This window comes from Ornithorhynchus anatinus, chromosome 4, assembly GCF_004115215.2.
Source record: "Ornithorhynchus anatinus isolate Pmale09 chromosome 4, mOrnAna1.pri.v4, whole genome shotgun sequence".
Lineage (NCBI taxonomy): Eukaryota > Metazoa > Chordata > Mammalia > Monotremata > Ornithorhynchidae > Ornithorhynchus > Ornithorhynchus anatinus.
The window spans coordinates 3,231,801-3,252,504 of record NC_041731.1 but is presented as its reverse complement, the minus strand read 5'-3'; the positions used below and the strand labels follow the sequence as shown (position 1 = coordinate 3,252,504).

The 20,704-nt window shown below is 46.2% G+C and overlaps 1 protein-coding gene across 6 annotated transcripts in view; it reads left to right on the top strand.

Moving 5' to 3' along the window:
• Positions 1-1,563: 1,563 nt before the first annotated feature.
• The window catches only part of MTSS1 (MTSS I-BAR domain containing 1), a 117,210-nt gene continuing 98,069 nt past the window's right edge, over positions 1,564-20,704 (top strand). For 5 of the 6 annotated variants that reach the window (XM_029062014.2, XM_029062016.2, XM_029062012.2 and 2 more), the window contains exon 1: positions 1,565-2,163. In XM_029062014.2, coding sequence (XP_028917847.1) covers positions 2,092-2,163 — 72 coding nt within the window. In that variant the 5' untranslated portion in view covers positions 1,565-2,091. Of the gene's footprint in view, positions 2,164-20,704 lie in introns of all 6 variants that reach the window. The other variant, XM_029062015.2, reaches the window with a different exon arrangement.

The window sequence follows — 20,704 nt, the reverse complement described above, 5'->3', positions numbered from 1 at the left end:
AGCGTTTGATACGAACTAAGGGCTTAAAAAATACCATTTTAAAAAGATGTGGTGTGACGGGAATCCATCACCCATTCCGGGACTCGGTCCTGCTCCTCCGACATCACCGAGTGAAGGCCCCTCGGCCTCAAGATGCAGCAGCTCCGCCCACTCTGCAATTTCCCCAGGTTCAGTGCTCTGCACACGGTAAGCGCTCAATAATATTAATAACATTGATGGCATTTGTTAAGCCGGAGAAGCAGCGGGGCTCAGTGGAAAGAGACCGGGCTTGGGAGGCAGAGGTCATGGGTTCTAATCCCCTGTCAGTCGTGTGACTTGGGGCAAGTCACTTCACTTCTCTGTGTCTCGTCTGGAAAATGGGGATTAAGACTGTGAGCTCCATGTGGGACAACCTGATGGCCTTGTATCCTCCCCAGTGCTAAGAACAGTGCTTTGCACATAGTAAGCTCTTAACAAATACCATCATTATTATTATTATTATAAGCTCTTATCATGCTTAGAATAGTGCTCGGCACATAGTAAGCACTTAACAAATGCCATTATTATTATTATGCTTATTATGCTTAGAACAGTGCTCGGCACACAGTAAGAACTTAATAAATGCCATTATTATTATTTTTATTATTACAAGCGCTTACTATGCTTAGATCAGTGCTTGGCACATAGTAAGTGCTTAACAAAAGCCATGATTATTATTATCATTAACAATAATAAGTGCTTACTATGCTTAGAGCTTGGCACATAGTAAGAACTTAATAAATGCCATAATTATTATTATTGTTATTTTTATTATTACAAGCGCTTACTATGCTTAGAACAGTGCTTGGCACATAGTAAGTGCTTAACAAATGCCATGATTATTATTAATAATAATAATAATGAGCGCTTACTATGCTTAGAGCAGTGCTTGGCACATAGTGCTTAACAAATGCCATGATTATTATTATTAATAAGCGCTTACTATGCTTGGAGCAGTGCTTGACACATAGTAAGTGCTTAACAAATGCCATGATTATTATTAATAATAAAAATAATGAGCGCTTACTATGCTTAGAGCAGTGCTTGGCACATAGTGCTTAACAAATGCCATGATTATTATTATTAATAAGCGCTTACTATGCTTAGAGCAGTGCTTGGCACATAGCGCTTAACAAAAGCCATTATTATGATTATTATTATTAATAAGCGCTTACTATGCTTAGAGCAGTGCTTGGCACACCAGCGCTTAACAGATGTCATCGTCATCATTATTATCATTATTGATGATGATGATGATAATAAGCGCTTACAATGTGCCAAGCGCTGTTGTAAGCGCTGGGCCGGACGAGTGGCGACGCCGCTGCGGATGTCACCGCCCCCCCCCCCCCCTTGCAGTCCCCGTGCTTGCCCACGCAGGGGCCGGTCGGCAGGGGGCGCGCGCGAGCGCCTCCCGCCGCGCCCGTCGGCCGCGCGCCTCCCTCCGTCGCAGGCCGCGCCGCGGGGGCGCGCGGGGGGCATCGGGGGCGCGCGCGGGGGCGCGCGGGGCGAGGAGGGCGGGGCCAGGACTGGCTTCTGCTGCCTCTGCCAGGGGAGTCCCCGGCCTCCACGGCAGCCCGCCTCCCACCTCGCAGGACCTGCCAGGGGCTGGTGCACGCTCACCCCCGCCCCCCCAAACCCCACCTTTTTAAGCAAAAAAAAAATTCCCCCCAAATCCTTTTTATTTTTTTTTTGCATGGAATTAGCCAGCGCCTAAACTCTCGGGCCAACGGCATGGGATCCTCTGATGCGCTCGGGGGCCAGAGCGGTCTCTGCTGGGGAGCGGCCCGGGGGGAATAAATACACCGGCCGGGGGTTGAGGGGATTTTTCTGGGATTTTTTTGCATTCTTCTTCTCTGGGTTACCCCGCCCCGGTTGCGATCGGCTGGGGAGAGGGCAGAGTTGCGGCAGGGGGGAGCGCGGGGCGGTTGCAGGGGCGGGTGGGCTTCGTCTCGAATTGCAGGGAGGAGGGAGGGGAAGGAGGGTGGGAGGGCGGCGGAGACCCCCCACCCCCACCCCGGGCTGCGCCATCCGAGCGCTTTCTGAGCTCTTTTGCACCCCGCCGGAGCTGGGAAAATGGAGGCTGTGATTGAGAAGGAATGCAGCGCGCTCGGAGGGCTCTTCCAGACCATCATCAGCGACATGAAGGTAAAAGGAGCTGGGGAGGGGCGAGGGGGGAGGGAGGGGGGGTGTGTGCACGCTGGAGGGGGGACCCTTCGTGGGTGAAGTTTGCAAAAAAGGCGGCCTCGCCCCCCCCCCCCAGCCGCCGCGCCCCTGAAATGCCAGCTGCGGCTCTGCTGGGTTGGAGGCTGGGAGAGCCCACCCTCTCTTCCACCTGCAGGAGCCTCCCTGCTTCAGTCCCCTCCCGGCCTCGCCGTTGTTCCCCCTTTCTCCATGACGTATTTGTGTCTTGCTTATTTATTTATTTCTCCTTTGCGGTGTCCGGGTGTGTGGCCCCCCGACGGGTCGGCAGGGCCCTTCACCGCTTTGGCCACCCCCTCCTTGCCCGCCGGGTCCTTTCCCTCTCCACCTTAGGGCCACGGTTTCCAAACTCCAAGTTTGCCGGTGTCCATAAAGTACCTGCCCCTAGGCAGTTGATAAACCACCGAGGCAACCCTGCCCTAGCAGGGAGGTTGGCTGCCTTTCTGGAGGAGGGAGGGGTGATGGAGAAGAAGTGGGGTTGGGTGGGGAGGAGAGGGATCCTGGACATCTTTCCAGTGTGTGATCGAATTGAATGTCCATCAGTCCTCTCCAGAACATGGTTCTGGGAACCCCTTGCTTCCCACTTTTGGGAAGGTGGCACCCTTACCGTCCCTAACACAGCCCTTCCACCCTCCAGGGTGCCTTTGACTGAGACCAAGGTTGAAAGTTCCCCTTCCCTATGTGAGAGTGTTTCTCCTCCTCCTCCTCCTTCTGCTGGCACCCCGTCCCCCCAAAAAGCTACCTTTCAGGAGGCCAGCTTGCTTTTTCTGGAGTACAAGGGACAGCACTTTATCTTTTTAGATCTAGAGCTTCCAGTGAATTTGGATTCTTACACTGTCACAAATAGGATCAGCAGTCAGAGGGCGGATTTAATTTCTCTGTGTGTGTGTGTGTGTGTGTGTGTTTAGGGAGTTCGTTTTTGGCCCCTGTCCAGCTGCAGTTTTGTCTCAACAGATCTGGGGAGGTAGTATTTAATTAAAAGCTGGGCTTCTAAAGAGAGTAGGCAGGTTTGGAAGCAGCGTGGTGTTTTGTGCGTGGGTGGGTAGGGCCCTGGTGCTGATGGTGCTGGGTGCTTGTAGCTCTTCCCCGGTTTAATGAAGTGGATAGGGCCGGGGAGGGTTCATTTTTGTTAAATCCACATTAGGAAGGAATGCTCCACTGATAAAGCCTCCCCCCTCCGCCCCCACCTCCAGTGTGACCTGGAGTTTGGCCTCCCTTCTCTTTCATGAAGCCCTCCTTGCCTCTCCCATATCGTATTTCATTCTCTCAAACCCCAACATTTCCCATCCAAAGCCCATGCCTCTCCCTGGGGATTTGGTTTTGTCGTGCAGTACTAAGCATGTTACACCGTCTATACTGGCCTCTGCAGTGAGATTTGGCTTACCAGAAATTCCCAATTCCACAGCTTTTAGAGGGCTGGCTATTCCCCTGGACCAAGGCATCTCCTCCTCCCCAGGTTCTCCACTTCTCCCTTCCCTTTCCCCCATATTGGGGCACTCCCTGGTTTATGGAGTGATACCTGATTCTAATGAAGGGCTCTAAGGCAGAGAGTGGGCTACCTGCCTCTTTTCTCTCTGGGTTATGAAGGAGTAGAGTGAACTCTGAGATTTGGATTGGGGCCCCGGAGCCCCAAACCGAATGGTGATTTGAGGTGCCTGCAGATTTACTAATTACGGGGGAGTGGTTTGGTGCTGTATCAGAAGTGGTTGGTTGTATGTTTGGGTTTTCTTCGATGAGCAGATGGGTGAGTATTTCGAGTCATCTGGGCCTCAGAAGTGAAAAGGAACGAGCTTCCTCTCGGCAGTCTGGGAGGAACCAGCGCTTCCATCTGGAGTTCTCCCCGGTCTTTGTTCTTTTAATCCAGAATCAGGGCTCAGGTCCTCTTTCCCCAACAGCTCAAATCTTCCAACTCTGGGCCGGGGCAGCGTTGGTTGAGCATTTTAGTCACCCCGCCCTTCCACCTGCCTGCCCTTTCTGGGAGCTTCCCTGCAGGAGCCTCTCAGTTGGACCTTGGGGACCGTTCAACGGGTGCTTCTTTGACCCTCTGAAATTCCAGTTAAAAATAAACCTTTCTCTGTCTCTTGCCTCTCCCCGCACTGGATTTACAGTCGATTGTCATTGTACTGCTTCCCTTTTGAGTGCAGCAGGCTCGCTGTGGCATCCTGTGTAAAGCTGGCACCGGGATTGGGGGGCTTTGGGCAGACCACTGGACCACTGGGCCTTGGGATCAGCAGAATTGCAAACCCCTTTTTTAGCTGGTGGGTGGGGAGAGAGGGGAGAGAGAGAGCTGGGGGAGGTGCTGAGTGCTTTCCCCCACCCTTATGGTTTTCTGCAGTTCAATTGTATTCGCCTACTAGCTTCCCCACAGGAGTGGCTGATTTTGCTGCCTCTTTTTGCAGAATCAAAGAGGCAGCAATGACATTTTCAAAGGGAATTTCAGAGTTTGGTTGCCATCTAAAAAAAGTCTAAAGTGTGCATCGTGTCATTCCATTTGTGAAATGTCAAGCGTGGGGAAAACTGATTTGTTTTGAAAATATGGAGCCCAGCTGACATTCTTACTAGCCTGCTTTTGTTTTTCCTTTCCTGTTTTCCTTTTCTGCATTATCTTCCTGTGATGTGTTTATAACACCCCGGTGCTCCTGTTTAGACTTTGAAGGACAAACAAAATACACATGAAGGACAATTAAGGAAATGTTCTAACCTCCTGTGGTATAAAGGTAGAGGCTTGCTGATTGGGTGGGTGTGTCTGCTGTCTTGGAGTAGTATCGCGAGGTACTGCTCTTAAGAGAAGGATAAGAGCTTTTGGGTGAGGGGACGGGAAAGAAAATCATCCAGAGGTGGTTTTCCTGCCACCCGGCCCTCCGAAAGCTTAGGCAGTGTCATTCACTGCACAGGAAGGGAGTCCATTTCCTCTTTGGAGAATGAAAATGAATAATTTCAAGGACTGGCTGTCATTCATTCAAGGCACTATTCTTAGCGGAAGAACTGCAGATCTCATTACAAGAGGGAATACTGTTTCCTTCAAAACCCTCCAAAATATACATGTACACACCAAAAATCCAAAATGACAACTGATGACACATTGTTTGGAGAAGTCGGTGAGATGGCAATATCAATTGAATTGTATTTGCTTATTGCTCTTCCATCTTGTGGCTGTGACTGGCGGCTGCTGAGTAGTTTGGACCGGTCCACAGAGATTGGTCCCATTTCCTCAAGAAATTGGACTCAGGAGGAGAAATGAGACCAGATGTGGAAGTCCATTATGTGTTCCATGGAGAAGGATGTTCAGCTGAAGAGGGAACAAAAATAAAATAAAAGGAAGATAGGGGAGGTTGGAAGAGGATACTCAACAGGGACACGGCTAGGGTTCGGCAAGCCGGTTTGCTACAGGATCCTGAGTGGGGAATGTTAATTATGTGGGGATTTGGCACTTCACTCCAAATCCCAGGGAGAAGATGATCCAAACACACCAAATTCAACACGGCAGCAGCACTTTCTCAGACCTGGTGGGCAGCCCTGCCAGTCAGTTCTGCCATAACACGTGTTTTTGTTATGTGGTGATAGTATTTAATAAACACTTGACAGTGTGCAGAGCAAGGTACTAAGTGCTGGAAGAGAATATACATTTGGGAATTGGACATGGTTATGTGTTTTGGAAATATCACAGTGGAAACATTGCGGACTATTCTTCCCATAGCACGAGTCTGTTCTGCTGTAACACGACCTGTACTAAACCCAACAACACTTGTTTTTGCAGCTTTATAGCATCCTTTATATAAAAGTGGAAACGGTGTAAAATGGTAGACCTAATGACAGTAGCGACTGTCTGGACTGTAAGCCCCTTCTGGGCAGAGCTTGTGTTGATCAACTTCGTTATACTCGCCAAAGTGCTGAGAACAGTGCTCTGTTCACAGTAACCGATCAGTAAATACCATAGATTAAAGGAATTGGTAAAGAAAAATGTCAATTTTGAGGGGAGTTTGACCCAGTGTAGCCTCTAAAAGACATTCATTTCCACCGAGTCAGTGGAAATGGGATTTCCCTTTAACACAGGTTCCACATAGTAGCAATGCAGATGTGGGATTTTTTTGTTGTTGTTTTTGTTAATAATGGATCAGTCACCACTGCAAGTTGTGTTCTTTAGACAGCTGTTGGGATTGGAGTTTGGTCTAACGGTCCTCTGGGTTGTTTTTTTCTTGTAATGATTAACTTGGCCTAAAGAAAGTGCAGACGCATGGGGAAAAAAATCCAACATTTTCTTCACACACATTGCTCAAGAATCAGTGTGTCCCGATTTGAGCAGAATCCGCAAGAAAACTTTACACAAGGTTAGGGTGTTGCGTGTGTTGGGTTATATAACCAGTGAGGTGTGTTCTGGTGTGTCACTGTGTTCTAGGGTCTCTGCCCCAAGGCTCCTGTAAGAGACGGTGTTATTCCAGCGCTGTAACTAGCCGAACAGGACTGTTCAGTTTCGTGCTACCCCCACCTCCTCCCGGGCTCAGTCTCCCCTCCATCTTGATCATTTTGAACCACTAAATTGCTTTTGCCTCTGCTGAAATCTTCTATGGATCCAAATGATCATTTGACAACCTCCCATGACACTTTCCCTTGCTCCTCTTATCTTAAGAGAACCTGAGAGGGCGGAGATAGTAAGTCCAGTTCTTGTCGATTGCCTGGAGATTCTTTCCGTGCAATCAAACGGTCTGGTCAGAACCTGGGAACTTGTCTGCCAACTCAGCATTGGACTCTCCCAAGCGCTTAGTATAGTGTTCTGCACATAATAAGCACTCAGTAAATACCTTGATGATGATGTTGATGGGCTCCACATATCAACTCGTGCATTAATCCTCTGTTTTACTGGACTGTCTTGTCTTTTATTTTTCCCTCACAAGCACATAAACAAAACCCCCAGGGCCATGAATTGGAGCAGACAGTAGACCTTGGAGGTTATCTGTGGATCATGGTGAACAGAAGATTGTAAGACCCTGGGGGGTTTGAGGGTTGGGGGAGGGGGCTGGGGGGAATATAATGATAGACCACACAAGCAAACACTGGGGACTGGCACGTCTTGTGCAATTACATGTCCGGGGTTGACTTTCCCAGCAGCAAATGGTTGATGTTTGACCAAGGTTTCACTGCTTCCCGAATCATGGGCAAGGAGGGTGGATGTAGTCGGCAGTCAAGGAGGGATGATGGAACATTAGGAGTGGGCAGAGTGTTCTGCTGGCTTTAGAGTGGTGGATTGTTCTTACCACTACCTCCAGCAATTAAAAAATTCATTGTAGTAAAAAAGGAACAAGATAATTTAAAAAGAAAAAGCCTATGTGGGACAGAGACTGTATCTGATCTGATTACCTTCCATCTACCCCGGTGCTTAGTTCAGTGCTTGGCACATAGGATAATGATAAATATATCATTATTTTATTTCAAAAAACTCGTAAACCAGTTATCTAAAGTCCTAGAGGTCTCCTGATTCCAGCTATACTAAAGGCCATTCTTTAGCTGACTTTGTTTTGTCTGGGTTAAGGAATTGGATGCTTCAGATTCTGGTGGTTTTACAGTTAACTCATTTATTTCGGGGCTGCTTATCCAATCCCTTTGCTCCTGCATTTCTTCCCTTCTACTGCCTGCCATTTGGCCTTTCCACCCCTTAGCACCTCTTGCCAGGAAGTGAGAGTGGAAAAGGCAAAGAAAAGAAGTGTGTGCCGGGCAGTTCTGTTACTTCTGAAAAATTCTGAATAGAAACGTTGGGTGTAGGGAACCTTTGGATTATTGGTGAATTTCAGTTGTCCGTTCGATGACTCTTAGCCAGGGTCCAAGTGAGTTAATACGTGCACCTCAGATGGGTTTAAATTATGTTGGAAAAGAGATCACTTGAATATTCCCTCCTATAGATTTCTTTCCTAATTGGCAAGCCGAACACCTCATTGGTTCAGACTTCAGAAAGTCTATCTGATGGTCATTTGGTTTTGAAGAAGACACACCTTTGGTGAGATTCAGCTAGGAGCCCGTGTGGGGCTGAAAAGGCCCATCTGGGATCCACTGTACCGGCCACATTGCACACACAACCAGGTTGTCCTTTTCTGTGGTGGTGTCTTTGATGTTTGTATCGCCTGAAGTTGTTTTTGTTTTCACCTCCTTGTCTCTCATTTGAAGCCACTCCTACTTCAAAAAGTAAGAATTTACGATTTCATTTTGAATTGCTGTTACATCCTTCTAAATTCTAAGCTCATTGTGGGCAGGGAATGCGTCCTTTATATTGTTGTGTTATACGCTCCCAAGCGCTTAGTATGTTCACTAATATTTATTGAGTGCTTACTATGTGCAGAGCACTGTACTGAGCTCTTGGAATGTGCAATTCGGCAACAGATAGAAACAGTCCCTGTCCAGTGACGGGCATACAGTCTACTCCAGTACAGTCTAATCTAGTACAGTGTTCCACAAACAGTAAGCACTCAATAAATACAGTTGATTGCTTTAACCCAGGCTTGCAGATGACGCTTATGATTTCTGAAAGCCTTTGTAGTAGGAGCAACAAGGATAATGAACGGGCTTGAGCTGTCACCCTTGTTAAGAGAGGAAGCTTCTTGTGGGCGGATAATGTGTCCCACCTATCTGTTGTATCTTATCAAGCGTCAAAGACAATGCATTGCCCCGGACAGTGATATGTACTGTACTAAGCGTTTGGGAGAGTACAATATAACAGAGTTAATAGACACGTTCCCTGCCCATGAGGATAAATACTGTAGTTACTGAAGTGGTGTGTCTCAGTGCACTCTGGGACCGTTCCAACTGTGCCTCACCAACCATATTTCAACACACTGTATATTCCCCGAAGAAGCTGATAACCTTTCCTAACTCACACCCAGTAGTAACATGGTGACAGTCATCTGATAAATGGACCTCTCCCCTCTCTCTACTCTAATCAATTTGGCATAAAACGACATACCACCTATTCCTCTCTTTGAAGGCGGCATGGCTTGGCCTAGCACCTGCCAGTTGATTCTCAATATTTTCTTTATGAAAAGACCAAACAGCACCAGGCACTGCAAATAGCAAGTGTAACAGTAATCCAAGAGCAATCTTTATTTGCGTACAGTGTGGAATGAGTTTTCGATCGTGCAGCCTCTTTTCAATCTCACTTGGGCATGTGGATAAAATCTCACCACCAACGCCATCATCCTCAAAACCAAAAGACGGCTATATATACATTCTCTCTCTCTCTCTGTATAAATTTGGATGCAGAGGCTTCATATTTATGTGCTATTTTGTCATGGTTAAAGTTTTAACCTGGTTTCACTGGACATGATAGCTTGTGTCTACACACTAGCGCAGTAGTATAATCCTCGACACATAGTAAGCGCTTAGCAAATACCACAGTTAGTAGTAGGAAGAGTATTTTGTTAAGCACTTATTGCGTGCCAATCACTTGTACTAAGCACTGGGGGAAAATATGCAACTAGGAAGTAAAAACACTCTCTGCCTCTTATGGGCAGCCTGAGATTTCTGGTCCTGAAAATCTTGACAAATATATGATACATACTATATTGCAAGCCCTTAGTAAAGTGCTCTGCAAACAGTAAGCACTCGATAAATAGCACCGATGATGATATATACAAATATGTTACTTATGTGTATATATATGCTCAAGTGGTTTGAGTTGCTACATATATATGTATATGGGCAAATCTAACACTTCCGAGTTAAAACAAGCACACTTACACCACTTCTGAATTTAAACCATGTTTCACCTTTGCATCCAATTGGTTTCAAGTTCACAACACTGACCTCCTTTATGGCACTAACTCCCTTTATCGACTGTGATGGGTCCTCGGAGTCGGGGTGTGGAAAGTTTTAAAAAAAACGGGTGGAGCAGGAGAGGGGAGTGGAGGGTGAGTCACAGGAACTGGGCAGAGAAACCCGAGAGGGTCAACCCGTCCATTTCTACTTCCGGGGAAGGGAAAGTCATCTCTCCTTTCATGGAACCTCACTGGCTCAATGTCAGTACATCAGGGTACCTCCATTACTGTTCTATAATTAGTAGTGCCTGGAACATAGTAAGCAGAGTTATTATTATTATAATTGATTGAGTGGACAATTTGGGGGAAACTTTGGTAAAAATAGGGAGTCCAACCTTGGTGCGCGAACCAATCTCCCTTTTATAGCATTGTCCCCTTCCTACCTTACCACGGTGCTCGCCAACTACAACCCAGCCCTCACATTTCACTCCTCTAATGCCAACCTACTCACTCTACCTTGATCTCATCTATCTTGCTGCTGACCTCTCGCCCACATCCTCCTCTGGCCTGGAATGCCCTCCCTCCTAATAGCGTACAGACAATGACTCTCCCCACCTTCAAAGTCTTATTGAAGGCACAGCTCCAAGAGGCCTTCCCTGTCTAGGCCCTGATTTCCTCATCACCCACTCCCTTCTGCATCTCCCTGACTTGTTACCTTTATTCACCCTCCCTGCACCAGCCCCACAGAACTTATGTACATACCCATAATTTATTTATTTATTTATATCAATATATCTCTCCCTCTCTAGACCATAAGCTAGTTGTAGGCAGGGATCGTATCTCCCAAATCTGTTATATTGTACTTTCCTAAGCGCTTAGGCCAGTGCTCTGCACTCAGCGCTCAATAAAACTCATTGCTTGATTGATTAATTCCTATGGGAAACTCGGTTCAGACTTGTATCTCTACTTCCAGTGCGGTTTCCAGGAATTCTACCTGAGGGAGAGTGTTCACAATAAAGCATTGGGGTTTCATTGACTGAGATTGCAACTCAATACCAACCTCAAGGCATAGCATAGACGGGAAATATGGGTAGGTTGTTTTTTTTTTTTTTGTCACACAGTGCGGCACAGAAATAGACTTAATGTATAAATGGCTTTTTGCTTCCCCCTTCATTTCCCACTATAATATCTTCCACCACTCCTTATAAGTAGTGAAACCTGGTAGTGCTTTGCCTTGTTATTCCCCTAGGTCTGCAGGCAGAGAAAGGGAGAGTGCAGAAAAATAGTCTGGACAGCCCCTGCACTCTTCCTCCTTCCTGCTCATTTCTCTCCCTTGGCTCTGACCCTCCCTCCGTCCCCCAACAACAACTTGGAATCCCTCTTCAGTGACAAGCAGGCCAAATAGTCATGGTTTATAGATCTGCAGAGTGCCTTGGTGGCCATGGTTATTCTACAGAAGAAATCTGTGTGTCCACCCCCTCCCCTTTTTTTTGTCTTCAAATTAGAAAAATCAGAGCGAGTTCACTTAAAGTTCATTCCACTCTACAAAAAAGCCTGCCTAACCTTGAGTGCTCTGGTTTTTCAGTGTGTCCAGACTTGGTATCCTTTGTAAAACAGCTTTCTGAATTTAATTATAGCCTTCTCTGTGTTGGAGGTTCAGTCAGCAGGTTCATTCTCTGTTTGGAGAGGTTGATGAATTTGCCAAAAAAGATTATTTCTGTGCTAAATCTTGGCATGTTGGCTCTTGGCTAAGGGTTCTAGGTTGGGTTTTCTGGAAATTTAAGTGGGTAAAATAAAAAAAATCAGAAAATCATTTGTGTCTTTTGCTTTATAATTTATTCTTTCCCCTCCCCTCTCTCCAGGTATTTGGAAACAATAAAATAATTAGGTGGAAAAGCCTCACCTGGGGAATGGTATACTAAGGTTGGAAGGATCCTCTTTTGATTAAAAGCTCCCTGTGCTTTTTGTTGGCCGCTCCCTGTAGGGAATAGTTTGGCAGAGAGGATGGGTGGGGAGTTGAGGGAAAGAAGCCTTAAATTGGGTCTCTCGGAGGGGAAGAAGTGAAATATTTGACCTGGAACACACAAACTCCCATGAGCTCCACCTCTCTTTTTTTTCCTCCCCACACACCCCTTTCTCTGTGTAGTATCTAAACATCTATTATTTAAGGCAGAGCCTCCATTAATGCAGCATCTAGGAAATGCAGAAGTCAAGGTTTTCTCTGTTGAAGTCATGCGGGTGTTCGTTGTTACAAACTGGGGCAGGCTGAATGCATTTGTGTTAGGTTTCTTTATTTGCAAGCAAGATGTTTGTGCTTTAAAAAGGTGTGGAGATTATTGAAAGGCTTTGAGGAAAGTACCCTGGAGTTAGGGGGAAGTACTGTTTGTTTTCTTTTGTGTGTGTGTGTGTGTGTGTATTTTTTGTATTTAGGTGCATATTATGTACCAAGCACTGCTTTAAACACTTGGATAGATACAAGATAATCAGGTCAGGCACAGTCCTCATCCCACATGGGGCTCACAGGTGTTAAAGTTGAAATTATCTGCATTACTCTCGTTGATTAATAAATCAATCAATGGTATTGATTGAGTGCTTGCTATGTGCGGAGCACCGTACTAAGATTATATCTAACTCAGTGCTTAGCCCAGGGTTTTTGTATCCCATAAGCATTTAAATAAATACCACAAGTAAATTAATCACAAAAATACACATTGCTTTTTGTGAATTGTCTCTCTGAATTGAGATCTCCTCTAGATGCTTTTGTCCAGGATGTTGAGTTAGGCAGTTAAATAGGAACTTTGCACATGCATATCTGGGATGCTGATAGTGTTTATTTCTTTGCTATATTGGGTAAGGCCCATGGGTATAGTTGGTGGGCAGAATGGCATGATCTTTATTGAAGAATTTGGAGAGGGTTTTTTTATCCCCTATTTGAATATCCTCTTCCTCTCCTCCATACATACCCTTTCCTAAAAGCAAAATTAGAAACAGTACATTGGATATCTGAGACCAGAGATGTCAACTTTTTACTTTGAGCATGGGGGTGGGGCTCTGAGGGGCAGAAACTTTCTCTTCATTCATTCATTCATTCATTCATTCATTCAATTATATTTACTGAGCGCTTACTGTGTGAAGAACACTGTACTAAGCGCTTGGGAAAATACAACAATAAACAGTCACATTTCCTTCCCACAATAAGCATACAGTCTAGAGGGGGGAACAATTTAGTCCCCAAATTTCTCCCTCCTCCCACCTCATCCTCCTCTGGGAGGTCAAAATGATACTGGCTGGCCCTCGGTCTCAGAGGGGAGATAAAAGGCACTAGATAATAATAATATTAAAGGTAAAATAACAGTAGGGGTATTTAAGTGCTTTCTGTGTACCAAGTGCTGTACTAAGCGCAGGTTAGATTCCATTATGACAGAGTCCCACGCAGGGCTCACGACTATGGGGTAGAGAGAGCTGATATTGAATCCCCATTTTACAGATGAGGAAATTGAGGCACAGAGAAGTGAAATGATTTGGCCAAGTTTACACAGCAGGCAGGTGGTGGAGCTGGGGTTAGAACCCAGGCCCTGTGACTCCCAGGCCTGTGCTCTTTCCACGAAGCCACGATGCTTCTCAGCTGGGCTCTGGAGTCCTTTGGGAGCAAGGTGAGATGCAGTATCTGTCTCTCACATTGCTCACAATCAGAGGCAGGAGACTTTAAGCTCATCCTCTAAACTGTTAGCTTGCTGTTATATTGTACTCTCCAAATTGCTTAGTACAGTGCTCTACACCCAGTGAGCGCTCATAAATAAGTACATTGATTGATGAGTAAGTTGTCCCATCTCTGTTTCACAGATCAGGCAACTGAGACAGAGCGGTTCAGTGACTTGCACAAGGTCACACAGCAAGCCAGCGGTAGAGCTGGGCTTAAACACAAGTCTCCCAACTTCCAGGCCCATGCCCTCTCCACTAGGTGACTGCTTCTGGCTCTGAGAGCTAAGGGGGTAACTAGTCATTCATTCAGTCATATTTATTAAGCACTTACTGTGTGCAGAGCACTGTACTAAGTGCTTGGGAAAGTACAGCTGCATGCCCTGCCTAAGCTTTTCCCCCATAGTGTCAGGGTGACGCACCCCTCATTCTAATGGAGTTGGCACTCCATCAGAGAATGGCAGAATTTATTAATAGCTTTCAGCTTTCTTGCCTTCAGCTGAATATCTTTAATTTTCTGTGATTTTCGAATCCATTTAACTGCATCTGCACCTGTAGACAACGAAAGGGAGAGTCACTGAAATTTTGCTGCTGTTTCACTCGCCAGTTAATTTTTACAGTGAATTAGGTTGGGGTGTGGGGAGAGAGTTTCTAGTGTCTGAGTCTACCTAGCAGTGCCATGCTTGTCCATGACCACAGATAATCAAGATGGGCTAGATAGTGACCCACAGTTAGATAGGGACATGGAGGAAGGGGAAGAAAAGACACTGGAAGGATTGGGGTGGAGTAGATAAACGTGAATTTCATGAGGCTGCAATCCCAGGTAGCACTGAGGGATTGTCAGTCAGTCATTTGCATTTATTTAGCACTTACATTTGCAGAGCACTGTACTGAGCACTTGGGAGAGAACAATGTGGCAGACACATTCCCTGCCCACAATGAGTTTGCAGTCTAGAGCAGGAGACAGACATTCATAGAAATAAAATTACAGCTCTGTACCTAAGTGCTGTGAATAAAGGGAGCAAGTCAGGGCGATGCGGGTCGGAGTGGGAGAAGAGGACGGGAGAGCTTAGTCAGGGAAAACCTCTTGGAAGAGATGTGTCTTCACTAAGGCTTTGAAGTGAGGGAGAGTAATTGTCGGGTATCAATGGGATAAGCAAATGACCCCCTGAATATGTCGGGTTCACAGTGCAGGAGAGGGTATGTGGTAAGAGGGAGGAGTTGGAGCCTGGCTGGCATCTCCAAGAGGGAAAAGACCTACCCATCATCCCTAAAGGCCCCTGTGTCGAGGGTAGCCGCAATGAGACAGCGATCGCACGCGAGCCATGTCAAGCAGGAAGTGCACGAGGGGCCGGAGGCCGGGAGAGTACTGCCAGCACTCTTGGATTTGTTTTCGATGAGGCCTCAGTTTCATTCGAGAGCCCCGGGTTGGTGGATTGTCTACTGTGGCAGAACGTAGGTCATTAAGGAAGTTTTTGAATTTATTTTAACGGTCGCTCATTGTTTCCAGCGTCCTAGTCCTAAGTACTTGTGCATTCCGGGCAAGGTGTGGATTACATGAAGGGTAGAGTGAGAATGGAAGTCCTGGCAGAGCACAGTAAGCAACTTGTCCAACAAAGAGCACCAGAAACGGGCAAGGTTTGGAAAAGAGGATGAGAAAAATAATGACGGGGGGCATTTATTATGCACTTACTATGGGGAAAGCACTCGGGTAGTTCCTAGGTTATCAGCCCGGACGTAGTCAGCTCCTTTCCTACGCTGGACTCACAGTCCATCTTGTCCTTGTTTTACAGATGAGGGGGAACTGAGACCCAGAGAGGTTAAGCGATTTGCCCAAGGTCGCACAGCAGGCCACAGGCTCTCCTGACACGCAGCCGGTGCTTTTTCCATTGGGACATGCTGCGTCCCAGCAGATGACAGACGGTGACATTTTAGCCCATTACGCTGTAGGCCGTGAGGGGCCTGAAAGCCAGGAGACTGACTGAGAATGCTGCAGGAAGGGTCCCATGGAGTCTGGCCAGGGTGAAAACATAAGAAGGCTAATTAGTAGCTTCCTGCTCTCAGGAGTGCCATAATTGAATCATCAAGAATCACCGTTTCTCCAGATAAAAAAGAAACAAGTCCCAAGTGTGGTTTCACAAAGGGACTGTTTGAAGAGTCAGAAGAAGAAGGTTGATGATGTTGTAAACGCCTCGAGGGCAGGAACCTCTGAGCCTGCGTGGGTTTTGTTGCAAGCTATTACCATTCTCTGGTTTAGCGGCTGGGCTCTGGACGCTTGCATTTCGAGGGGTGTAGAGATCGGATTTTTAAGTTACCGACAGCGGGCTGTTCCCTCTTTGTTTTCTGGAGTAGATGGCCTCAGCCCCAGTCTAGAATTCCCAGAGAGTGTTTTTCTGACTCACTGGAAAGTGACCGGAGGAACTTCTTTCGCCTTAGGGTTCAGTTTTGTAGGGGGGCAGAGTAAGATAACCCTCCCCCCCATTTATAGAGATTGTCTACCATTTTTCATCAGGAAATATTATCCAGCTTCTACACTATAAGCTGTAACGACCCTGGGCACTGGCAGATATAAAGGATGCCTGTCTTTGCCTTCAATGTAGTGGAGGAAAATCAAGGCAAACCAATCATATTTAAATATTAAGAAGTACAGGGCTCAGGTTTACATAAAAACACAGCTACAGCAGTAGAGAAGAAGAAGGATGGGAGTCAGTGTAGTAAATGAACCTGAGTTGGGGGAGGTGAGTTGAAAGCAACAGGATTGGGAGTCTGGAAACCCTGTTTATAAAGCCAGCTCAGGTCCCTGCCTGCTGTGTGACCCTAGACAAATCACATAGTCTCTCAGTGCCACACATATAAGGTGAAGATTAGAATACTGTTCCCCCTCTTTCCTTAGCCTGTCAGCCCCATTTTGGAAAGGGACTGGTGTCTGATCTGATTAGCTTGCATCTACCCCAATGCTTAGCACATAGTAAGTGCTTAAATACCACAGTGATTACTGTTGCGCCTTCCCAGTTGGGCTGTGGATTGTGATTTAAATGATCAAGGACCTGGAGCATTAGCAGCTTGGTGGCTGGGGAGAGAGCAACTTGAAGCTCTAGACTGTGCACTCCTTGTGAGGGGGGGAACATTTCTACCAACTCTGTTAGACTCTCCCCAAGCGCTTAGTACAGCGCTCTGCACACAGTAAACACTCAATAAATAGATTGATTGTGGCTTCCTTTGTATTTGCAGGGGAAGCTCTTTGAAGTCTTTGGGCAACAGGGGCGTGTAAATTTCCAGTACTGTTATGAATTGGAGAGGAGTATTTGATCCTGGCAAGGGGGCAGATTAGCACACCCGGGTGCTAATGAGTGCTACTCAAATTGGTTAAAACCTTGTGAGCATAAATAAATAGTTTAAACAGACTATTGGCAGGGAGCTCACTAGGGAGCCAGGGAAATAAATCAGAACTCCTCCATATCAAACCGAAGAATGGTACATAAACAAATTGTGGAAGAGCCCGTGTTAATGGAGAGCAAGGAAGAGGGGCCATTTTCCTTGCCCAAGATTTCAGTTATGGAGGTTGCTTTGCTCTTCCCTTGATTTGGGAAGTCAGGGAGCTAATTCCTGAGGGAGGGGTAGGATGCATAGAGAAAGGCTGTTTACATGTTTGAGGCACTGGGGTGAAGAATCCTAGAAAAATACTGCTGCTGTTTCAGCCTCGTGTGGTAGTGACTGTTCCCTGGACGCTTCTTTTCTCCAGCCCAGGGCCCTCCCAGGCAAGTTGCAGCTGCGAGGGGAAGCTCTCTCGTGTTGTAGTGAGAGTGACCATGCCCCTTGGTTGTTATGACAGTGAGCTGCCCTGGGCGACATAAGGTGCCGTAGAGAGGTCTTCCCCGACTGGGCTTTGTAATGTTTTGTGCTTTTCTCCCCTAGGAAAATCATACCTTCTCTGACCAGCTGGTGGGTTACTGGGTTGAGGGAAAGTCGGACTGTCGCTAGAAGTGACCTCACAAGATGAAGAGGGTGGGAGAAACTACTTTTGTGAATTAGGAGAAATGATGGGAATGGGGACTGGAGAGAGGAAAAACAAAACAAGAGACATCAAGGTGTTGTGGAAAAAAGCTTTAGAAACAGAATATTTGACATCAAGTATTTTTATACATACCAGGTATAAGCTAGATAACTGAATCCTGTGGAAATATTCCAAAGGGAGCAAATTAGTTGGGGGAATACCAGGGTTTTTCTTGCCCAGTGCTTGGCACAGAGCACTTAACTAGTACCGTAATTATTATTATTATCTCCCAATTTTTAAGTCAGGTCTGCGAAGGGGAAGACCCCATCTACCAATCAATCAATGGTATTTATTGAGCGCTGATGGTGTGCAGAGCCCTGAACTAAGCCCTTGACAAGAGAGGAAAGGCTTTAAAAACCAGAATGACTATATTCGGTGGAAAAATGTGTCTGGGCATCGAGAATTTCATTAAATCATAGTCAGTTCGACTAAGAAACAGTTACTCCCTTCTGTGTCTCCCTTGCCCTTGGAATAGGGAACCAGCGTGGCTCAGGGGAAAGAGCCCGGGCTTGGGAGTCAGAGGTCATGGGTCCTAATCCCTGCTCCGCCACTTGTCAGCTGTGTGACTTTGAGCAAGTCACTCAACTTCTCTGTCTCAGTTACCTCATCTGTAAAATGGGGATTAAGACTGTGAGCCCCATGTGGGACAACCTGATCACCTTGTATACCCCCAGTGCTTAGAACAGTGCTTCGCACATGGTAAGTGTTTAACAAATGTCATCATTATTATTAATATTATTTGTACCCTCCCTTTATTCACCTCACCCTAAGGCCCTCAGCACATATATACAAATTCATAATTTATTTTATTGTGAGCAGGAAATGTGCCTATTCACTCTATTATATTGAACTCTCAAGTGCTTAGTGCAGTGCTTTGCACACAGTAAGCACTCAATAGAGAGTGATTGATTGAAGGTTGTTTTGGAAGCCACTTCTGAGGAATCATTAAGGCATTTGGTTCCAGATGATCTTGAATATAACAATAATAATAATAATAGTATTTGTTAAGCGCTTACTAGGTGCAGAGCACTGTTGTAAGCGCTGGGGTAGATACAGGGTAGTCAGGTTGTCCCACGTGAGACTCTCAGTTAATCCCCATTTTACAGATGAGGTAACTGAGGCACAGAGAAGTTAAGTGACTTGCCCACAGTCACACAGCTGACAAGTGGCAGAGCTGGGATTCGAACCCATGACCTCTGACTCCCAAGCCATGCTCTTTCCACTGAGCCACGAGTCACCCGTGTTCAGGCCCCATCCCAGCTGCCTGCTCGAGTCCTTTGGTCGTCTGTGGGTTTAAGGGCTCCAGGGTGGACAGAGGAGTCTGGCCCACCGCCTTAAGCCAATAGGATCTGACTGATCCGCAGCCTCGAAGTACATCCAGGAACATTCTCTGAGAGTCCCAGAGGTGGGTGAGCCCAGGGTCAAAAGCCTTCCCTCTTCTCAGCCTTCCAGCTTCAGATAACAAGCCCATTCCTATATGATATTTATGCAGTTCCCTCAATTCCTCACAAGGAAGTTCTTGTCTTTTCTCTTCAGTGATTGCTTTCTTAATCTAATCCAGGTCATTGTATATTGCCAAAAAACAGTTAGGTGGGTCTGACACGCTTTGATACATTGTCAAATAGCATTAATCCCCAAAGAGCTGATTTTTGGCAGGTCCCTTCTGATTGAGCGGGGAGGTCCCAGATAAAGTCCGGGGCCCGGGGAACAATAGGTCGGAGAGCCGCTTCTGCCTCATCTCTGCTTTGACAGAAGCAGTAATGAGACTCCAGTGGGAGCAGAGAAAGTCCTTTTTCAGTAGCTCGAGCGGATTCATTTTCATATCCATTCATCTCAATTTTCAATTCTCATTACCATCGATTTCCTTAGGAATGACGGATGAATTGGGGGAGGCTATTATCAGTCACTCAATCAGGGGCATTTATTGAGCACTTACAGTGTCCAGAGCACTGTACTAAGAGCTTGGGACAGACAGTACAGGGTCCTTGCCCAGAAGGAGTTTAAAGCAAGATGTTGTTTTTTCTTAGTCATAGCAACCTGATTAAAAAAATAACAAACAAAACATCTTTTGCATTGTGTTATCCTCATCAGAGTCTCAGCTCTTGGGTCGGATTGGGACTAGGAAGGGGCTTCTAGGTACTAGCTCTTGATGGCCACATATAAGTCAGAGATATCTATTTGCCCATAACCGTCCGTATCTGTAAACAAAGGTCTAGTGGATAGAGCAGGTGCCTAGAAGTTGGAGGACCTGTGTTCTAATCCCAGCTCTGCCACTTGTCTGCGGTGTGCCCATGGGCAAGTCACTGAACTTCTCTGTGTCTCGGTTTCCTCATCTGCAAAATGGGGATTCATTGCCTTTCTCCCTCCTATTTAGACCGACCCCCTTGTGGAACCTGATTATCTTGTATCTCCACAGCACTTAGTACAATACTTGGCACTTAGTAAGCGCTTAACAAATCCTGCAGTTGTTGTTATTATTGTAGAGTGAAACGATTAATTCGACCCCAGGAATCAGAAGTTTAGGAGCATTGATCGTCTCTTGTCTCTACAGTCAAAGGAAGATGAGTAGATATTAAAGAGAGAATGCATCCTCTAGACCCTAAGCTTCTTGAAGACAGGGATTACATCTATCAACTCTGTTGTACTCTCCCTCTGTGTTGCTCAGTAAATACAGTCAAATGATTAATCTACATCTTGATAGAAAAAGCAGTTAGGTTTCAAGAGGGACAGGGAGGAATTGAGGAAAAGATGAATGTGGAAGGGAAATGGGGGGCAGGAGAATGGTGAGTAAGAAGGGACATGTACTTTACTACATTCATATATGCACCCATAATGATGCATAGAATTGTGGTAAAACTGATTTAAAAATTATTCTAAAAATCAAGACTTGCACCAATTCAGGTTAGATTCCCATTAGTTCAAATTAATGAAGTTTGACATTCCTTCCCTCCCTTCACAGAGAAAGAAATAATATCCAACAATTTCCCAGAAGGGT